This window comes from Antedon mediterranea, chromosome 8 (genome assembly GCF_964355755.1).
Source record: "Antedon mediterranea chromosome 8, ecAntMedi1.1, whole genome shotgun sequence".
Taxonomy (NCBI): domain Eukaryota; kingdom Metazoa; phylum Echinodermata; class Crinoidea; order Comatulida; family Antedonidae; genus Antedon; species Antedon mediterranea.
The window spans coordinates 7,363,652-7,386,427 of record NC_092677.1 but is presented as its reverse complement, the minus strand read 5'-3'; the positions used below and the strand labels follow the sequence as shown (position 1 = coordinate 7,386,427).

The 22,776-nt window shown below is 31.8% G+C and overlaps 2 protein-coding genes across 3 annotated transcripts in view; one reads left to right on the top strand and one right to left on the bottom strand.

Moving 5' to 3' along the window:
* Positions 1-19,637, bottom strand: part of LOC140057402 (protein O-linked-mannose beta-1,4-N-acetylglucosaminyltransferase 2-like) — a 22,885-nt gene extending 3,248 nt beyond the window's left edge. The window contains exons 1-3 of one of the 2 annotated variants that reach the window (XM_072103052.1): positions 19,422-19,637; positions 19,060-19,149; positions 8-2,005 (exon numbers count right to left, since the gene is read on the bottom strand). In XM_072103052.1, coding sequence (XP_071959153.1) covers positions 223-1,944 — 1,722 coding nt within the window. In that variant the 5' untranslated portion in view covers positions 1,945-2,005; positions 19,060-19,149; positions 19,422-19,637 and the 3' untranslated portion in view covers positions 8-222. Of the gene's footprint in view, positions 1-7; positions 2,006-19,059; positions 19,150-19,421 lie in introns of those variants that run through there. The other variant, XR_011846934.1, reaches the window with a different exon arrangement.
* On the top strand, positions 3,061-22,776 carry LOC140057403 (synaptic vesicle membrane protein VAT-1 homolog-like). Its single transcript, XM_072103053.1, has 9 exons — positions 3,061-3,523; positions 14,866-14,995; positions 15,388-15,603; positions 16,258-16,403; positions 19,070-19,173; positions 19,853-19,908; positions 20,147-20,341; positions 20,745-20,837; positions 21,085-22,776. The coding sequence occupies exons 1-9, from the start codon at positions 3,306-3,308 to the stop codon at positions 21,151-21,153; spliced, it is 1,227 nt and encodes a 408-aa protein (XP_071959154.1). The 5' UTR covers positions 3,061-3,305; the 3' UTR covers positions 21,154-22,776.

The window sequence follows — 22,776 nt, the reverse complement described above, 5'->3', positions numbered from 1 at the left end:
AATGTTTATTTGCAAATTTGACATACTGGTACTGGTCTATACATATATAATTTTGAAGCTATTTAGCCAATCAACATAGGTGTACACGTTAGAAATATTTGACTGGGGATATTTTGAGCAGATCTAGCCTCTCAAAATCCTGCAAGGTGGTTTAGAAGTTCCCAGTCAGATATATCTATTGTCTCTGGTACATAGAAGATAAGCAGAGTTGTTCTTCCCTGGTCAACATATTGTAACATCAGAAAATGGACCAATTCGGTTATTTATTATACAACGGACCCACACAAAATATGTGGAATCAGCTAGAAACTCTCCTTCAAATGTGTACCCTGTTGTGTTTAAAATCCATGCTCTTGTGTTGTCAACAAATGCCTGTTGAATCCAGACTTCATATTTAATATCTTCCTTTATTACCGACATCAAATATTTAACATTCCAAGGTTGTTGCCAATTCACTTCCAGCTTTACAACGTCAACAGTCATCAATTTTCTACAAACTACTTTGTTGACTTTAGCAGGATACATTTGTGGTGTGTCCCTCTCTTCAGCAAGATCTTCAGAAATAGATTTTCTTACTGCACTAATGAAAGACTGAATATCTACAACTGTGTCTTGGTAGATTCTGAACAGCCATTCTGGATCGTTACAACAAAGGTGTAAAGGCACCTCTGAACTCTCTAATATCCTATTTTGGTCTTCAGCCGATAAATGATCAATGCCTCCAAATTCAGCTAGAGCACTCTTATGAAAGACTGTGTTTTCTCTTTCCATATTGCGCCATGCAAGATATTTGACATTTAATCCTGGGATGGAAACCAGTGTTTTGTATGGTGTGTAGTGTTTAGGATTCACAGCAAATGGAAATATTTCTACTAACAGAGCTCCTTTCTTAAGAAACATGGACAGAATCAAGGCAGATCCATGAACTCCAATCAGTACATCTGTAGATGATATCCTCTGAATTACCTCTTTTATACTCGTATCTTCAAGGTGTAACAATTGGACACTAATGTGAAGATCTCTAGCTAGTGCCATTACTAAGTGTTCTTCATTCAATATCAACCGATTGGTTCTACGCCCAATCAATATTCCATTTAATCTACTTTGTGATTGCTCCTTCTTCTCAATACCCAATTTAGCTTTTAGATAGTCTGTGAAAAGTAGAATAGTTCTTGCAGTGATTTCAGAATTTCTTACAGAACCTTGTGGTTCCTGGAATCCATATTGGTACCAAGTTGTTGTATTAGATAATCCAATATATGCCCTTTCAAAACAAACAAGAGAATTACCAGACTTGTTTAGATCAGATTTCAATAAAGGTATCTGCGATGAAAAGAGTTTGTATAGATGGAAATGATCAAGTTTAGCATGTCCATCAAAGAAAAGAAGACGACTATCAGATGAGTTGATGTCACCGTAATTGTTTTCTGATAAAGTGTGGAACAATGGCAAAAGATCATCATGAAAAACATGCATCAAGTTTGCCGGATTAAAACGGTTGAAAATAAAACTATTTCCACGTAGAAGAAATATTTGATCAAAGCTCTCCATTGCATCTAATGGTAAATCTACAAAGTTGAAATACTGAGTGTTATGGTTTGGTACAGAAGATAGGTCAGCCAATGCTGGACTGAACCGATCTTGTGGTAGTCCTGATGCCATGCTTGTTGTCCCATGAAAGAAAATAAAATCATCCTTCAAAGAATTATAACAAAGATAATGAAACTTGCAAGTTTTATCTACATTGCTCTCACCACGGCACCAAGCTGAGGTGCCACTGTCCAATAGGCTTGCCTCAACTTGAATGAAGCCAGAATAGTTATTGATGCTCAAAGGTCGAAACGAGCAATTTTCCTTAATTTTGTTGTTTAAGTTCTTGTTGATATAGGTTAAGTATGCCAAAGCGATGATACCAAGAGTCATCAATAATTCGTAATGGTTCATACTTTTAGTTCAATGCAATACACAATAGTTTGAAAGCTGGCAAACAGTTTATCATAACCATCTGAAAGATAAAAAAACGATCATGTTATTTTTAGTTGCAAAATGTAACCACAACATAGGCCTGATAAAACAGAAATAGGCAAGTGAGTAGTTAGAGGTCTAGTGGTTGGTATATGATATTCTCCTCTTAAATAATAGGACCCTACTGTACTTCTCCAACTCCCACTTTCTTTGTAAGAATTCCAAATTACCGTTCAATGACGTAATTGCAAAATAGACGACCCTGATTGGCTTACAAAAATAACTCCGGGTCTTTTTAACCGACTACCACTTCTGGCCAATCAGAAGTAAGAAAATAGCGTTTTATGAAATTTGAGCAATTTGAAGACGACGACGGTGTTTTCTACTACTGTTTTCTTCTTCAAATTATACATTTTAAAAACTATCTTTCCAGTTGATTAAAAAACGATATCTAAAATGAAGTCTTTCAACTATCTATTCAGCATCTTAGAAACGTTATGGAGTGAGATTTTAGTGGAATATACTCAATCGTTTAGGCATAATTCTCTAGCAGCTAACACGGTAAGTACGTTACCTATACTAAGCTGGGCCCTCTCAGCGGTGGTGGTACTTAGCGGTGGATGTACTAGTAGGCCTACAACTACCGTGAGAAGGCCTAGCTAGCCCTATCCGTAACTGGTAAAAGTGATGTATTATACGTCCACTCTATTATATAGTAGTACAGTATCAATATCAAATAATAAAGACAATGGTGATTAAAATAAATTGAAGGTAATCAAAACTTGTACTTTTCATTTGCATATAATACAACACACGCCACATTTGTGTTCGGATCAGTGTAGGTCTAGTACATCAGAACGCAATTTCAAACTTTCTTTCAATCATAATAAATAGAGAGGCCTAACTGTTAAAAATACATACAGGCACGGTTTGGTCAATTATTACCTTCTAAAGCAGGCGGTATCAATAATTGTACCTGCGAAAAACAACACAATACACAATTTCTCTATTCCTTTGTATTATTTTGTCAAAGTAACATACAGTATACTGTATAAAACGCCACCACGCTATTCACAAACGGATTGGTACGTTACGATCTACTCTGACGTCTTATGCTCACTCAGCAATCTACTACTCAAATATTTCTTTGCTAAATTGGAAATATTTAAATCAATCACAGAAATTAATTTGCATATCATTAGTCACGCATGCGTTAGAAACCCTAGATATATATCAGCTATCGCGACTGGACGAGCTATCATAACTGATTATTCGATCTTCTGAATTACAAACACGGCTACGGAGGAATAAACAATACTAGTCAAAGCTTAGTGGACAATATGGCATCTGAGGAAAGTCCAAGTACAGTTGATATTCCCGCCGAAAATGGAAATAATAATGAAAAAGTTGAAGTTGAGCAGGCAACTGAAGCAGAGGATGTTAACGAAATACGGGCGGTGTTTTTGACGGCTTTTGGGGGTCTTCAACGGATGAAAGTTCAGAAAATTTCTGAGCCAACTCCATTAGAAGGAGAGGTGGTCGTACGTGTAAAAGCATGGTAGGCATATGTTTACGGATAAACTATTTCTTTAATACGTATCATTGTATGATTTATTGTTTTAATTATTGAATTATACTATATTACGTCATTGATTAAAAGCATCAACATTCGTCATAAGCGTTTGTATTGATATCAATACATCAACTAAAGATCAATTTGGTATTTATAGTTACAAACGTTGAAGAATAAAGTGAGTTAAGTGGTATAATAGTACAATTAATCAATTGTGATTGATATCGAATTTTCGACACACCGAGCAAACGTTTCAATTGTCTTAGGTATAATACTAACGACACTGTTTTTCATTAGTAACTTACTGATTACTTTTGATAGGTAAAATAGCTTTTTATATATTAACCATTTCGCTATGTACGTTCAATGATTTTGTGAGGCCCGGAGTTGACTTGGCCACCCGACATTTGGAGGAACTGAAATTGGAGGGGAGTGCATACTATTGTATAGTATTTTTCGACGACCAAGTTTCTTGGAAATTGTTCAAACGAACATATTGTAGTTTAATTTGTATATACATTCAAAATGTAGATGATTTTCTCATAAATAATTGTCTAACTGTAGGCCTAAATGAATTCCAACTGATATATGGACATACATAATGGACGTACAATATACAACCACAGTCAGTTTAAATAATGTTTAAATAAATACATTATTCAGTTTTCCATTAAGTAAACACCGTACTTGGAATTAAACGTAATAACTTTCGTATCAAGCAATTTGGTAAATCGATTAAACACGATAAATTGGTAATTTGACCGAATATCGGTAATGTGCTGGCGAGACGAGAGAGCTACATAATGCGAACACTTCATCAATTTCAACTAGACAGCAATTGACGCTTTGCCAATTCACATATATTTTTTGTCAATTTCATATTTCTCGGACAAATCACTAATTGATTTACGTAAGCCTTAATAGTAGAATCTAATAATATAAGAAATTTAATTTCAATGATGCAATATTTTTGTTGTAACATAAAAAAAACATGAATAATAAAGACGTCTGCATTAACACCCTCACTGTTTTATTCAATGTTTAAAATATCATATGGCAACGCATTGCAACCGCAAAACTAGTATTATTTATACATAATGATGTATTTGAAAAAGGTTGCTTTTTTTTTATAATATAGTTTGGCCGAATAATAAATTACGTCTTGGGATCAGGCATCATGCAGAAGAAGTGCAATTGCGCGGCAATGTTTAGTCGAAACCTGAACAAATTTCACACTATTACAGTATAAGTAACCGAATTACTGCTTATTGTAATTTACTGTTATTGCCTGCTTCATAGGCGTTAATACGTATCAGGAATAATGGAAGGTTGTTTCCACTTCGTCGGACTATTCATTATCGTTAACGCATTGTAAGACCACTATAATAACCGTTCGTTGTTGACGCCAAGGTACTTGCACGTAAATTAAAACAACGCAGAAAAAAAGCAGAATATTTTAATGAATTAATGTAAAATGACTTCCAACATTGTACATTAATAGTTTAGTCCGCAGTGGCTTAATTTTTTTCGGTACCGGTGCATTTCAACGTTTCAAATAGTATGCAGAGTGTATAATAGTGTTTTGTTCTTACCGTTCTTGCACTGGAATATTGGTTGTAATTTTTTTTTTGTATAACCAAATTTATTAACGTTATAGGGCTATAATTATACACAGAAATGACCAGCGATTGTTGACAGTGTGTTGTGTACAAATTACTGTATGTAGGGCTGCTAAAATGTGTTAACACAACAGTAAATCTTCGTTTAATAATATAAATCATGAATACCGAACCTTAATTCCAGAATCAGAACACATTTAAATAACACCTGTTAAAAGGATATGTCGAACGAAGTGGCTAATTTGCCATTGGATCTGGTGTTTTATCATGTAAAATATGACGTAAGAGCATTGACGTTATAACAGATAATTATTATAGTAGAAACGGATATCTAATCATCGCGCGAAACTCGGTAAATAATACGAAACACGATATTTCTCGATTATCGAAAAGCATATATTTAAAACGAATGCGTGTGGATCTGTAAATGATCGATAGGACATCAATGAAACAAACAGCAATGTAGGCGAGACAGGAGTGAGATGGTTCGTTTCAGAAAGAACATAGGCTTAACATTTACGGCATGAACACGGCATAAATTATAGAACATCGATGAGTTACGAAATATTAGTAAATGTTTATACGTTGGTCTAGGTTTTACCATCTAAATGGGGAAAAGGCGATAGATGCAAGCTGAATTAAAACTTACTTTCATCCACCGGAGTCAAATTGAAAATGTATGAGTGAAGAGAAAAAAAAACATCCAAAGACATGGAATTAAAAGTAAAAAAACTATAATTATGAAGTAACAGAACATTAATTTGCATTGGGCATAACCATCTGTAATGGCATCACGCTGTAATTATAGGGATTGAATGATTTGTTCCCTAAAGCTTTTCAACTTAAATGTCAGTTTTTTGGTTTTTTTTAGTACAGTTAGGTTTCTATTGTGAAGTTTTTTTACCAGTAGTGCCTAACCTCTCATAGCAAGGTGCGATCGATGCATGGATGGCAATACCTAAAACTAACTGTAACCGTTGTATATTTAAATGTATAACAATAATGCAGATCAGTGCCTCAAACGACAACAGCCCTGTACTTTATCTTAAAAGTTTTAATCAATAAACGATGTCAACTTAGAAGTCAAAGTTGTTGGCATTTGAAGGAATTTCAGAACATTTCTTCAAGCGATATTTGAATCGATAAAAATGTTAATTATTTGCGTGGTAGTTTGAAATTGTCAACGTATTATCACGATTGATGTACTAAATAATCTATGCATTTAAAGAAAATTAAACCTGTTTTACAAAATGTTTTAGCTATTCAATCTGATAATTGCCCGTAATGACATATTACAAAAAGGGACAAAACGGTATATTTATACATAATGGCAAACATCGGGTGGGAAGAGAAAGTGTAAACGATAAAAAAAAATTACTCCGTAGTAACCATGGATGTAAGCAACTGAGTTTACATACGACTACCTTACAATATTGTCTAGAAATAATATGTATTTTTAGTAGGGTCTATACTTTCTGCAACAAAATGGTATAGCGATCACACCCTTAGGCATTATGGAAGGCTAAATTAACATGCGGTCATCTGCCGTAAAAACGTGAAAAAACGGAACGGGCAAAATGTACACCTACGTTACTACTAGGCTACGTGATTGAGATTTCAATCTTTACTGATGTTTCCAAGCTGTAGGGTTTTAGAACATGTGCATGTTTTCATACAGTATGAGTACAGAATTTGATTCCTTCGAACCGATATTCAGGTTACTGACGATATCCACTGTACATTTCAATCAAATTGAATAACAACATTATTGAAAACGGCGGAGGAAATGTTTGGTAAACGAACTAAAATGAAACATTGATTAGTCCTACAATAATTTTAAAACATGACTAAATAATACAGAAAAATATCAGATAACACGTTTTAAGATACAACATATCGATAGGTGAACTTAAATCAAGGTCGTTGTGCTTATTTTCATAAATAAATATGACAGATTAAGGTCTCATAATTCCACTTGAGCACACAATGTTTAGAGGAATATTCCGAATGGATCAATAATATAACACGACTTGTGTCAGCGGTAGGAATGTACGATGGCCAACACCGATTATATCGCTTTAGTAAGAATCTTATATAGAAATGGTACCGGTAACAAACTGATTCGAACCTCATAAGAGGGATGAACAGGGTACAGTTTAGCTCCTAGAAATTCTTTTGTTTATTATAAAATATAGGCCTACTAATACGTTCAGTTTATGGTATTTCCATTACTCTTTCACTTCGCCTGGTAGTTTTTGGTTATTGTTACGGTAGCCTATTCTATATTATTTTGTTGTGTTTACATTATAGTAGTACTGTACAACACATAATATCAAGATTAAATATATAGCAAAATGAGTAATATTATTTTATACTACATATCCTTTCTTTTCGCTACCTTTGTTGTACACTTGCATAATTTATTTGTACAATGCAATTGTAAATTAGATTTTCACGTAGTAGACGTTTTTTAATATCAAATTTAAATGAATACAGTGAAGACGACCTATTCTCTTTCTTCGCTGGAATAAAATAACCATTATGAAAGCCTGAAAGGCAGTAAGTATTGATTATTTCAGAGTGTAAAATGTTCCAAAGAATACACAAAAGCACTAGTAGAAGACGCGTAGGTGTTATTTTATTAAAGGCCAGTTCTATAAAATTCACAAATTCTTGAGTAAGCTTAGCAGCACTATTATTAAAATTAACTGAGAACAATCTTGAGAACATACTGTTTAGCAGTCACTTTTGCAGTTAATATGGTACACATAAGGGTTCCAATTCAGAAGAACCCAAGTCAAACTTAGTTTTTTATTCCTAACTGAGAGGTTCCAACTTAATCTTCCTCCCACGTTTACAGTAAGATCTGCATCAGAGTATATTCATGATCTATTATAAGCTTTGTCTACACTAGCATTGACAAGAAAAAGTGTGGTGTGCCCAAATATGGTAGTGATATGTTCAAATATGGTGGTAAATAGTTGGTAATTGTTAGCCTTACCATAAGGATGTTGGATTCACTATCGCCAAAATGTCTACTTTCTTCCCAGCCAACTATCAGCGCCACATTAATCAGGCAGCAAGTTATGCAATACTTTTACTTATTTATCAACTTCACAGGGTTTTTATTTTTCACAACTATTATTACAAAATTCAACGCGGTTGTTGAGACTGCGAATGACTGAGATTACTTAACGCTATGTAAAGTGCCCATTAGAACATTTACTAAATTAACTCTTAATCCTTTATGCATAGCCTCAATGTGACAATCTGTTCGATATGACAATTTTTCCAATTTACCATTTAATACACTGTAAATGTTTCTAAATTTTGAAAAGTACACTCTCGGAATAGCTTAGTTAAGTAAACACTATGGGTTTTAATAAACATATTTTTTTTAGATTAAATGATAGTCATATCAGTAACTGAATTACTTAAAGGCCAGGTGCGGGCAAAAAAATTATATTGATCATACATTCCAATAATTATCGATCTATAGTTTGTCCTATGTTTCATCATTTTTGGGATTTTATTTGTGTTACACGAGCTTGTTGAAAATAAGCACTTTCTTATCAGTGGGGGGATAGTTCAAATTACACAGTAAAATCTCTATTCTTTTATACACAAAAGTTGTAAATAGAGAGGCATTTTTAAAAAGCTATGAAAAATAAAGGGCGTGGTAAAAAATCTTATCAGATGACTAAATATATGTAATATAACTTGAATTTTACGTTTCTGGTATTTTTATTCAACTTCAGAGTTTTATTTTTATGCTATAGCAAAAATTATCCACTGTATATCCGCCATCTTTTTTTTACCTTCTAGGGAGTCACCAGACATGTTATTACATTAGGATAAACTACCTAACTACTGAAAAAAAGTCTTTTTTCAAATTTTGTCAAATTTTGTATTTGACCATTTTAAGGGATATTAGGCCTAATGTTTTTTCGTCTAGATTTCTATTACAAATATTTGATTTATGTGCAATTAACCAGATATTATGTTTAAAATTCATTCCTGTACCTGAGCTTTAAGAAGTGATAATGTCATCTTGGTTTCATGTGTACTACTGTACATCCCAAATTGAATTGGGCTATTTTTTTTTATATAAAACTGGAATTTCCTCAAAACACACCCAAAAACTTCATGTGTGTAACTAAATAATATGTAATGCAATAGGGAAAATGCACTATGAATAATTCATAGAAATTTTAACTCAGACACAATTTCATAACATCATTTTTTATGGGTACTTTATTTTTGTATAAAAATAGTAGTCATGAATTATTCAAAATGTTTGCAAGCGAGAGAATTAGCTTACTAAAGCTCTGTCTACACTATCAAACCATGGAGGTATAACATTAATTTTATACCTCCATAATATCAAACTAGTGTGATGTGCCCAAATATGGTAGTGATATGACATAATCATGTCTATAATATTGGTACATCACTTTTTTTGTTACATAAAGTTTGATAGTGTAGACAGAGCTTTAGGTATTTTATACATTCTGCACAGATACAATATAGATACAATTAGTTGCTACACAGTACATTAAACATTCTACACTCACACCTACTGCAAACACAGGAGAACAAATATTCCTGAACATTGTATTATCATATATTACTATTCTATCGAAGTTTGCAATACTGACTAATTTATATCTAATTTATAAGTCAACTCTTGAGATATAATTTCTTATTCCCAACTAGCTCAACCAAAATATATAGTTTACTACGGTCACTATTTGTTCAGTGATAGTGGTACCTACAGTATCATAATGCATTTAACTTGGCAAATCCTATCATCAGCAGAGATCATGTCATCCACTGCTGGATTTAACCCTTCTCAAGCATTTTCCATTTTACTCTTATCTGAACAAATTGACCAGTTTAATAATGTCCACCTCCTGTTTTCGCTTTCTTATATACAATAGTCCAATAGTGTAATGTAGTTTTTATTTCCTTTGATTTAAAAAGCAGGCATGAATTGCTAAATCTGTACATATTTTTATACATTCTTAATTGCATATTTTTTCTAGATAGTCTTGGTATCATGATTTATATACTGTATTAACCTAGATCAATTCAAGTATTTTTTATTAACAAAATCTAGTTCAACATTCAATATTTGCATTATATCATTTAAATCACTTATCACTTTAAAAAAAGAAACAGAAATCTCATTAACATTTTCATTATAATATAAGAATTCAAATACCATATACATTACAAAATTATTAGCATCTATTTGTTTCATTTTTTTTAAGTAGGTTGGCTATTTTTAAATAAACATAGATTATACTATAGACACTATGGTAGGCCTACTACAAGTACAATACTCAAGTCCACTGAATCAGCCATTATATTCATACATTCAGAAGTTATTATTTAGGATAATTTAAAGAACTAGATGGTACGCTCGCTTCGCTCGCGTACCATCTAGGTCGTGCCCACAGATGGTTCTCGAATACATAATAATTTCAGCGTTAAAAAACTGGCGATTTCAAATGTACGTACCGCAGGACAATAATGCATGTCGTTTACAGGAACGAATAAATAGACACTGTGATTTATGTACTGAACTAAAATTAGCACCCTGGGAATTACTTCCGAAAGAGAAACTTGTCACAAAATGAGACCAATTGTTTAAGTCAAATTTAAACAAACTTAATTTGTGTTTTGTGTACCATCTAGGTCGTGCCCACAGATGGTTCTCGAATACATAATAATTTCAGCGTTAAAAAACTGGCGATTTCAAATGTACGTACCGCAGGACAATAATACATGTCGTTTACAGGAACGAATAAATAGACACTGTGATTTATGTACTGAACTAAAATTAGCACCCTGGGAATTACTTCCGAAAGAGAAACTTGTCACAAAATGAGACCAATTGTTTAAGTCAAATTTAAACAAACTTAATTTGTGTTTTGTATGTAACGTTAGGGTTGAGGGATGAGAAAGGGGATGGGTGCAAAGAGGAACAATTTTTAAATATATTCTTTATCCATGTAGTAACGAAATATTAATTGTTTTCATGTTTTACAAATAATATACCACTAAACACAGTAAAACATTGCGATGTAATACTTTGTTAAAACTATCACCGTCCTAGTCGATTGAAATAGCATAGTACATGTAACGATACATCACTACGACGTGTATAATATGTTTATATAATGTAAAACAATTTGTGAAAACCACCCCTATTCGTGGCAAATCATAAATTCGATTTAATCGTCAATAAATATTAAATTATCTAACTCAACTTAATTAGTAGGCCTAATGGTTTTCAATTGTTTCTTAGAGCCAATTCATACTTAAGTTGGTTCCTAACCCTACCCACCAAAGTTGTTCTGCGTTTAGGGCATGTGATGCACCGTAGGCCTATCCTCTACTGGCTTTACAACGCTACTCATGCCAGTGAGGGAAGGGTGATGATGTCACGTGGGTGGTTTAACTGCAATAATAAAGATTTGTACATAATATACGGCGACTGAAAACGCTAGCTCATTATCCGTTAAAAAAAATCTATATCCAACCTCTGCAGCACAGATTGAAAAAAAAATGGATCGAATTTCTGTTATGAGTATACACATGGACCTCCATGGTATACAGTACTTGCCTTTACGACGCCTGAGGGAATAGACACTTGTGGAACAGAGATTGGAATGTTCCATTCATTTCAAATCAATACATTTGCATAAACGTATATTAAATCTATCAAAATAGTATTTTTTAAAGAAAATCGGCCTGTCTTCAACATTATGATACTGTTCAACCGGTTTTCAGCTATTAAAAACAATTATCGTAGGAGGAGATAGAAAAATGCGAAGCCTCCTCGAATTTTTGTGGCGGGTATTTTTCAAGATGGACATCCATTAGACAGTGTATACCACGATCGGAAAACACCCCTATTTGGGGCAAATCGTTGAACCTAAATTCGTTTTAATCGTCAATAACTAATTATCGAACTCAATTTAATTAGTAAACAGGGTTACATCAGGCGGTTAAAATCAGTACCAAAAGTACGAACCAACTTTATATACCATCGAGTAAACATTCTAGAAATAACGCGCGATTTACCGAATTTTGCCCTTACGTAAATTTATATATAGAAGCACCGTACAGAAAAAAATAAATTATAAAAATGGTTAATGTTTGGAACATTTGATATCTCAAGTTCAAATCTATTAACTCTCACTTACAGTAGAGGCCAGGTAACATACCATTAGACCATTGTACTATAATTTTGACTTAGAATTCTGTGGGATCAGAGGGAATTAAAATATTGTTACGGCAATAAAATGAGCCGTTTGAACAAATTTTCATTTTTAAATTATTATTCTGTGTTATTAAACCTGTTTCAAATTGCAAACTTAATGGACTGCTAGCTTTACTAAATGACCGTTTGACCAGTTCACTGACTGAATGATTTTCTATAATCTACAGTATGACAAAATGATGTTCAGTCTGAAAACAGTTATCATTCTCGAGTATGTTTTCTACTATATTGTTTATTTAATTTTAATATAGAAATTTTCGAGAAACTTTAAATTAAGAATAAAATAAAAAGAAAAAAGTGACCTGTTTAGTATCAGTTTACAACCACAGTAGCTAGAACAATTACACAGTTATTTATTAACTCAATATTTTATCTCTATAACTTTATATAAGTATAATTTTTTTATTGTTCTGATATATATATAAATCCAAGGGCACATTACTGACAAAATTACAATGCTGTGGGTATCAGTGGCTGGATCTCAATAGATACAAAATAAAATAAGTAAAAAGCTTAATATATTTTTTGATAGAATCTGAAAACGCACCACACACAGCGTACAGTACATTTAAGATGGAAAACGCAACAATTGCAGTTTGACTTACAAATATTGGTGTTTATAACAAAAATATCCTATGATATTAAATACTAATCAAAATAAAGTGCCTTTTGCATAATATATTCATGGCTGTACCAATTGCAACACCTAATAACAATATGGGCTATTAATAGCAGCAATCAATAGATTTACTTCAGGTACCCAACTGTGTCTGTATTTGATAATTAGTATTTTCAAATCTACATCTTACTGTACTGTAGTAATCAGAATTTATCACATTGTTACATTGTGGCTGACCAACTAATAGGTATAAATGGACTTTTTAGGGTTGGTGATGGCATTCTGGGAAGAATAAATTTGACATGGTCCTTAATTTCTCTGTTAGACCCACTGTCCATGCAATTAATTTTTTAATTGGTTGGTTTTAATTTCTAGGGTTAAAGTAATTGTTACACATTAGAAGAAGGTTAACTAATTTCATAAATTAGAGAGAGACCATTTTTAATACAGTAAAATGTTAACATTTACCAAAATGTTTTGAATTAGATAGGACCTAGAGGGGACCTAAAGCAATTAAAATAAAATTGTAGTTTCAAATAAATTGTGTGATGTATTAACAGCCACATTTTATAATTAAATATTAAAATGAAAAATATGAAGTTTATGAAGCAGTCACTAATATACAATAAACAGTGTGCATGAAAACAATATTTTAGAATAATTGAATAAACACGATTAAATGATGGTTACTGCAGTACCTGCAGTAGAGTAATTTTGATGACATGGTCCCTTAAAGTGAAAATGTCTTTGTAGTAATATTGAACATAATTCTAGTGACTTTTTTAAACACTGCTATTACAGAGATAAAAGGCATCTGAAGAAAGATATCGTCTTAAATGTCAACATCATTATCATTTCATTGATGCATGCAAAGCACTTGAGAGTATTACTGTAGATCTAAATTGCAAATGGTGTAAGATAGGCGAGTAGGCGAGAAAACCAACAACGAATTCTACTTTAAAAAAATTAAGTTCGAGATAAGGTTTCTGTTAATATTTTATACTGAAAAAAAAAGATTTTAATGTCCAACAGTAGAATTGATGTTATTACAATTACTGTGTAGGAGATTGTTTGAAAATTGCCAAGAACAACAAGCTAAATGTTGTACTGTAGGCTATGCAGCATTGGTTGGCTAGCTAGTGTTCACGCCTCCTCTACTCTCAAGATTCAATTTATTATTGTCACTTAATATTACATACATGAAATTTGTTTTCCTGAGCTTAGAAACATAGATAGAATACAATATAAAAACGTAACACCTAACTAATTATCTCTTTTTGAAAAATTTACATTATGTAGATGACAAGCATATGGGAAAAAAGAGTTCCTGAAACGGTTGGTTTTAACTTTGCATTGCCGAATTCTACCAGATCTATAACTGTACTCTGTATGTCAATAATGCATATTATATGCCTACCATTACCCTCAAAATGAAGAGAATAACTTATTTCTATAATAAAAATTTGTTTAACATACTACATTTATTTTTTGATCCATCTTTTTTCCCTTATATAACAACCTTGTTTAAAATCGTTTTTGAAATAATAGTTAGTATAGTCATACTGTAGATGGTCAATTGATTAATCAATAAATCATTATGTTATTAAATATTACTAACATTTCAATTCATTATTATGTAATGATGTATTTGAAATGAAAAATTAATGCAAGAATATACTAGAATTTATTACCTACAGGCATACAGTAACTATTCATCATTATTTAATATTAAATACAGCATTTGGACCCTCATATCTAACGAGTAATACTAATACAAGTTTATTATTTTTGAATTCAGCGGCCTAAGCTTTGTTGATTTGATGCTACGTCAAGGAGCCCTTGAGAATCCTCCAAAAACTCCTTTAGTGATGGGCTTTGAGTGTGCTGGTGTAGTGGAGGCAACTGGTACAGGTGCAACCAAGTTCCAGGTAACCTTATAGTAACACTACACTACGAAATAAGATTTGTTAAGTGAGTGGAGAATCTGTTTGAATCTATTTTTCATTAGTGCTGAAGAAATATTCATTATTAAGACATGGAGAATTTTTTCCTCCATGGTTAAGCACACATATCCACTAGTGCTCAATGGCCTAAATGCTCATGTATGCTATAACATCCAATAATCTATAAGGACATACCTAAAAAAATCCAAATAATTGAAAGAAAGTTATACTTTAGTTTTATTGTAGAAAGAACATGGAAAATGACTTAGTTTGCTAATTATCTATATAACAATTCTGTATGTTTAAGTTCTCCTACTTAGGTAATGTACAGTACTAGTAATGGATTTTAAAATTAAAATGTTATCATTTTATTATAGCACGGTGATAGAGTGATTGTCTTTAAACGTTATGGAACATGGGCAGAGATCGTAACAGCAGCTGAACGCTTCTGCTTTCGTATGCCCGCCAGCATGAGTTTTGAAGAGGCAGCATCACTACCAATGAGCTACTTGACTGCCTACATGATGCTATTTGATATTGCGTCCATCAAAAGTGGAAAATCTGTCTTAGTTCATTCTGCTGGTGGAGGTGTTGTAAGTAAGACTTCATTTGCATAATCATAACGTTTTTTTAGAAGCTCTTTCTTTTGAATTTAAAGACATCTTAAGTTTGCGTTGAAGTATAGGAAATTTAAAATATATTACATTCATTTATTCTGGCATACTGTACTATAATCTCTAGATTACTCCTTATGAGAAAACCAAAACCGAGCATTATGGAAAATCTATTTGTAATGCCAATTTTAATTGTGTATAATTAATAAATAACATTATCCTGAATTTGAATTGGATTCTATTGTTGTGAAAACACCTGAATTGGCCACACTGACATAAGGAAAAGCATGAAGTTGAAAAGTGTAATAATCAAGTACACAGTCCACAGTTGTATTCGATTGGAAACTTTCGTAGACAACATAAAGATGCATTGAATATTTTTGTATTCGAATGATAAATTGTAAACGGATTGTGCTCAACAGAAAATCATCGAATAGAAAACGTTACCAACGCAAGCTTTTTTTCTAACAATCTCAACGCTAAGAATACTCTTAAGTAAGTTAGATAAGTACTCAACGGAAAAACTATACTCAATGGTAAAGTAAGGCCCACTGCAATTGATCGTTGGAATGGCGCTACACAGATGAAAATTATCATTAACCATCCTATAATAATGGCATTTTGATTCTTTAGGGTACAGCTGTATCGCAGCTCTGCAAGACAGTTGAAAATGTACAACTATATGGCACAGCCTCAGCACATAAACATGACGGACTGCAAGGACAATTTACTCATTTAGTAGACCGTAACACTCATGACTACCATCATGAAATTAAAAGGTACAGCTTCTCAATACAATAATTATTATATCATTATAAAATACCTTGATTTGACATTGCATAATCTCATGGGACTGTTGATGAAGAGGTGTAATTACATTTGCATATTGCCTTGGCAATGACAATTTTCAATCTTATTTTGTGCAGATTTATAGACTTTTAAAATGTATGTATATTTGAAAACTTTACATATTGGTTGTACTGTATTGTACATGAAATAAGCAAACAAGTGTACACATTTTTCAAAGATTAACAAAATTGTAGAACTTGTACTATAACATACCATGTTGCACTGTTGTTGGTTTTCTCATAATTTATATTCTTTTGTACATATACACATTGTTTTGGTCAAATATATTTATTTTTAATAACAAACTATACAATTTATTAAATGCTATTTTAACTTGTGACTTTTTCAAAATTATATGTGTGATTGCAGTAAAAAATGTAGTACTACAGTAAGTGCTGCTGACAATTATGACTAATTTTATTAAAAAGTAAATACTGTGAGCTCAGAAAAGAAAATCAAACATACAAGAGTGTTTTCCTTAATAAAAATTATCGTAACACATTGTAATTGGTTTGCAATGTAATGGAGGATGAGAGCAATGAAAGCCATTAGACTATAAGCTGTTAAAGCAGGTCTGTTTGTTGAGTACGCCGAAAGATTAACGTTCATACGGTTCCAGTTGAACCAACTGTGTTCATCATAGCTAGTTAATTTTACTATTTAATAGTGAGTGTTTTTGCTGACACATTGCATTAGAATAATGTAATTTGGTGGAATTTACTAGTGTAAAATAAATGGTACTTTAATATTGTTAACAGATAAAACAAAAAACAAAACAAGAAAACATAAATTGATTTGAAAATTCACTGTCTGTCTCTGACATAGTAAAATATATTAAATGCATTTGTATTTGTAAAATTATTAATTTTTTAAGCGGGCCAATAAAATGTTTTCAATATTACATAATAGTAATACATTACAGAATGTCCACATTCTAAAATAAAAATAGATAGGTGTAACATTCAATTCAGATTCAAATTTAAATGAACTTTTTTCAAGATGTGAAACATACTGCTGTAATCCAGCTATTAATAACCACAAGATGTGAAACTAATTTTAAAATATTGTTACTAGAAATTTCAAATTTTAATATAAAATGTTGATTAAACAATTAATTAATACAGCATCATTATGATTAGGCCTAAAGATTTCTGAGAAACCATATTAGTACACAATCATATTTGATGTTTCAATCTATTTGATACTAATAATACTACTGAATTTTTATTAGTTTTTTTTTACTTTATTAGGTGAGTGTCCAAAATATTTCTAAATAGTAAAATACTTGAAATATTATAAAATTCAATTCAAAAAATAATCCCTCTCCATCTACAGTACAGTACAAATTAAATGCGTTTCATTTGTCTTTACTTTCAAAAATATTAAATTCAAATTTTATTCAGAGTAAATGACTGCCGTATGAGTTCAATTAAATATCAATAAGTTATTAATACAGTAATATTATTTATCACTTTACATAAAATAAATTGAAAATTAACTAAGAATGTCTAGTGATGTGTAAAAATAGCTTCAAGTTAAACACATTCATTCCAATTATGAATATCTCTTTTGACGTTAATTGCGCAGTATGCGAGTTTGACTGATAAATCGATGAAATCTCAGTAACCGTAAACAGAGAATTTAAACTATAGATTCCTTTATTAGTAAAAATAATAGGCAATTTGTTTTTGCAAAAGAAATTTGGACTTTTACTCATTAGTAGTAGTAGTTAGTAATGGAAAATTGATGTAAGTTCTATATTATTATTAAATTACAGTAAACCAACATTTTATTTCAAATGCTGTGTGCGGATAATTTGCGACATAGATCGTAAAATCAATAATTGTTTATACTTTATTTATTACCAACTGGTGTTAGATATTTTCAAAGTATTTAATTCTGTAAATTTTAGCAGACCATGTCATTTATTGTGAATGGTCAAGCGTGTCTGCAACGTTGTTTTTTCAATATTGAATGACGGATTGAAACATTTTTATTTCTGTTTGCATACAAACTTGTATCAACAACATAAATGTTTACAAAAGTGTGAACTTAAAATATGAAAACCAAGAATAGGAATTGTGTCAATGATCTGAACTAGTTTAGTTGTAGGTAGTATGTAAAGACAGTAGACCTGCAATTGTTGACGTTTTGTGAAAATAATGCATATAATTATATAACTTTAAAAACATTAAACAGGTCATTTCTTGTTTTAAATATACTGAATGTTCTTCACGATGCATGTTTTTATTATAGTGGACAGCTTAAATTGTTAACATCGACTTATTTATCACACTTTTAACCGTTTACAGACGAAAACAATTATGATATCGCAACAGGTTCATATAGTATTTATTTTTATTTCAACAATATTTTATGAGGATGGTCCATCCAGCCGAAGCTAATCATTAGGGACCCTCACAAAAATACAACATGACAGACATAAACATGTAACAAACAAAAAAAACAAAAAATTTTAAAAATAGAATATAAAAAGATTTTAAAAAAAGCACAAAAAAAAAGAATCAAACATTTGTCATTTGAACAGATAAATATTACATTTAAATACATTTGATTTAAACTTACTTTATTTCAGCCTATCTCCAGATGGGATTGATGTTGTACTAGATTGCCTATGTGGAGATGACACCAATAAAGGATACACACTTCTAGCACCTATGGGAAAATATGTATTGTATGGTAAGAAAAATATATACTGTGGAGATCTACAAAAACAAATATTATTAATTAATTACAATTAATTATCAATTTAATTTGGAAAGAAGCTTTGAAATGGGCAGAGAAATTTATATTGGATCATAACATGGCTGTATTAATGGTCAAATATCTATTTCTATGATGTCAAAATCTAAATAAAATATAATCAAAAAAGGAGTTAACTCATAAACTAAAATAAAGGACGAACCGACCTCATCAAAGGAATTTACCTCGGTCAAGTTGTCCTGTTTCTGCTAGGCCTATCCTAAATCTGATTTCGCATAGGCCTAGGCGTGGCCTTTTTAGTTAGCTTTCATTAAATACGCATAATAACATTATTATAAGTAATTGTGAGCCCACTTGAGACAGTGAATAACAACAAAATTAATCTGCATTAATGTATAATTGACAAAACAATGATTTTAACTGCCGCGAAACATGACAACACACAGTGCACATGTTTAGTAATGTTTTGTTTTTGTGTAGGGCGCCACCAATGCAATCATAAAAGAATATGAAAGTTCTCAGTTGAAAATTCAGTTAAAAATATCGATAGAAGATCATCATACTCCATTTTGTCATAATATGTGCAGACAATACATGCTTTACTTTGTTTACTTTAATTACCAACTTTTAAATTGTTAACGGTTTTTCGTTTCAGGTTCTTCTAACATTGTAACAGGAGAAACGCGGAGTTTTCTGAGTTATGCAAAATCAGTAAGATAGGCCTAATAACAAAATGAAATGATAATAAAATATTTAAATAATTAAAACGAATATATTTACCTGGTGCAATGACATTTTCATTTTCACCTAGTGCAGGCCTACTGTTACAACCCAACTCGAACGTATCATCATTAACCAGAACACCAACTCTGCTTTTATTTAGGTACAATACCAATTGAGTATATTCATTTCTCGATGAATTATTTTATAATTCTATAATTTATTTCAGTGGTGGCAAGTTGATAAAATCAACCCAATTAAACTCTACGAGGAGAATAAGTCCATCGCTGGTTTCAATCTACTCAACCTCGTTTTCGAACAAGGCAGACACGACTTATTGAGTCACGTGATGGCTGAGTTGATTCAAATGTATAACCAAAATAAAATCAAACCTATTATCGATTCCACTTGGGCATTTGAAGAGGTAGTTTATATTACAACATAAATTGATACATACCTACCTTATTTTAGTTTACAGGCCTAAATCAATTTAGGGCTAAGAAGCTGGTGAACAAAACAGGACGTTACATCGATTTTGTTAGTCTCACTTGACTATTATAAACAAGCTCCACCCATATGGAAAATGCTATTATTAGCCTGTTAATACATCAAACTTAACAATCATTCAACGTTTTGTGAGAAAGTATTCAGAATTAAAGAATATGGATAGTTGGCCTTCAAGCCAGGGGTTGGTTACCTAAATTAGAAACCTGCAGTGATAGTGATTAGCCAGGCAAAATATTTTCATTTGCTTAAGAATCTAATACTTAACATAGCTAAAGTATTGATCTTTATATTTAGTAATTTATAAATTATTTTACTTGCAGATTACTGACGCAATGCAGCGAATGCATGATCATAAGAACATTGGCAAAATTATATTAAACCCAAACCAAGAACGACGACGACAGTCGTGTCATGTAAGTTATAATTAATAAGCAATCGTTGTAAGTATTATCTTTTTTCATTAGTAGGCCTAATACGTTGGTGCAATAGAAACATGTCTTCTTCTAGTTTGGGTGTCTATAGTATTCGGATGATATTCACTCCCAGACGTCATTTAGTGAATCAAAAGAGGGCAAGAAAAAACAGTATAATAATAGTATAAAACTAAACATTTAAAAAAACTTTGTCAATTAATTAATTAATTTATTATTTTGTTTACAGAATGATATTCGTCGAGATAGTTACTCCCAGAGCAGTGACATTTCCCCACCAACAAGTTCAGAAAAGTAAAAAATTACAGTGATAGCGACACCTGGCTCTTAAAACCTTTCATCATTCCGCTCCTTCCGAAATCCAAGTTTACCTAAATTAGGAATTCCTTTTTGTTTGTTTTTATCCATAGGAAATCGAGACAAATTATTCTTTTGAAAAATGTATACGTGGGTTGTAAAATCCATAATTACAGTTTTTATATTAGTTTATATTTTTACATTCAAAATAGTTTTAAATCAGTTGCTTAAGCAAGGCAATCAATCTAAGTAGCCTTATAAGTAAGTTGCTTAGGCCTACCATAGGCCTAAATGTTCTGAATATTACAAACGAACGCTTGAGTCAGATACATAATAGTCATCATCAAGAACTGATGAAACAACTTCCATTTTCACAGGTGACACGAATTTATACGTTTGATCGTGTGACATGTGTGTAATATTCGTATGACATGCGTGTAATATTCGTATAACATGCGTGTAAATTCGTATGACAGGTGTGTAATATTCGTATAACATGCATGTAATATTCGTATGACATGTGTGTAATATTCGTATGACATGCGTGTAATATTCGTATGACATGCGTGTAATATTCGTATGACATGTGTGTAATATTTGTATGACATGCGTGTAATATTCGTATAACATGCGTGTAATATTCGTATGACAGGTGTGTAATATTCGTATGACATGCGTGTAATATTCGTATGATAGGTGTGTAATATTCGTATGACAAATTTACGATACGCGCATGTAAGTCTACATGATGTTCAGAGGCCTACCATAAATGATGGATCAGTTTATATTTTCACTAAGCACGGAATGATTTCGCCTAAACTTAAGCTGAAAATAACGATGTCGACAAAACAAGTAAGTACTCTCAGTTATGGAAGAATAGATGGCGTATTAAATACTGCTCATCGACAACAGATCAACAGTTACAAATCTTACAACGTATTAACTGCATCTTTGTTAAACGTTTGCCAAAATTAAGTAAGGTGAAAATACTGAATCATAGAAAATGAATCTTCGATTTCCTTGCTACACTCGTCGTCCAATGTCGAATTTCAATTACCGATAATTTCCAAAAGCATACAGGTATTTTAAAAATAATTTACATAAATAATAAAATAGCAATTATACGGTTTTATTAAAAAGTTTGCACAAAGGTGCCTCGTAAGGTAAACCTAGCATCCAGGGACCACTTGATTCCCGGTAAACCATACCACGTGCAAATGTGGGATTATTTTGTTGTGTATTTATTGGCCAATTCGTCATAATTGAGTAACATGTGGATTTCATCATGAAAGCTTAGCTAAAATTGTCTGAAGAAATTGCAGTACCGAGAATCGGTTTTTGGAAGGAAGAAATCTTCAATACATACAAATATTGCTATCCGACATATAAAAACAGTATTTTGAACAATAATGATGCCTACCCTTACATAGTGTAAATAGATATATGTGAAGTATGAATAATGTAGTTTATTGATATCAAATCCATAGTATAAAATATATTTATTGATATTTAACGAGTATTGTGCAATATTGTAAAAATCCGTATTGATAAACAACCAGTATACATTGTATATGAAAATGAATGATGAAATAAAGCATAAATGAAAAGACATGTAAGAGGAGAA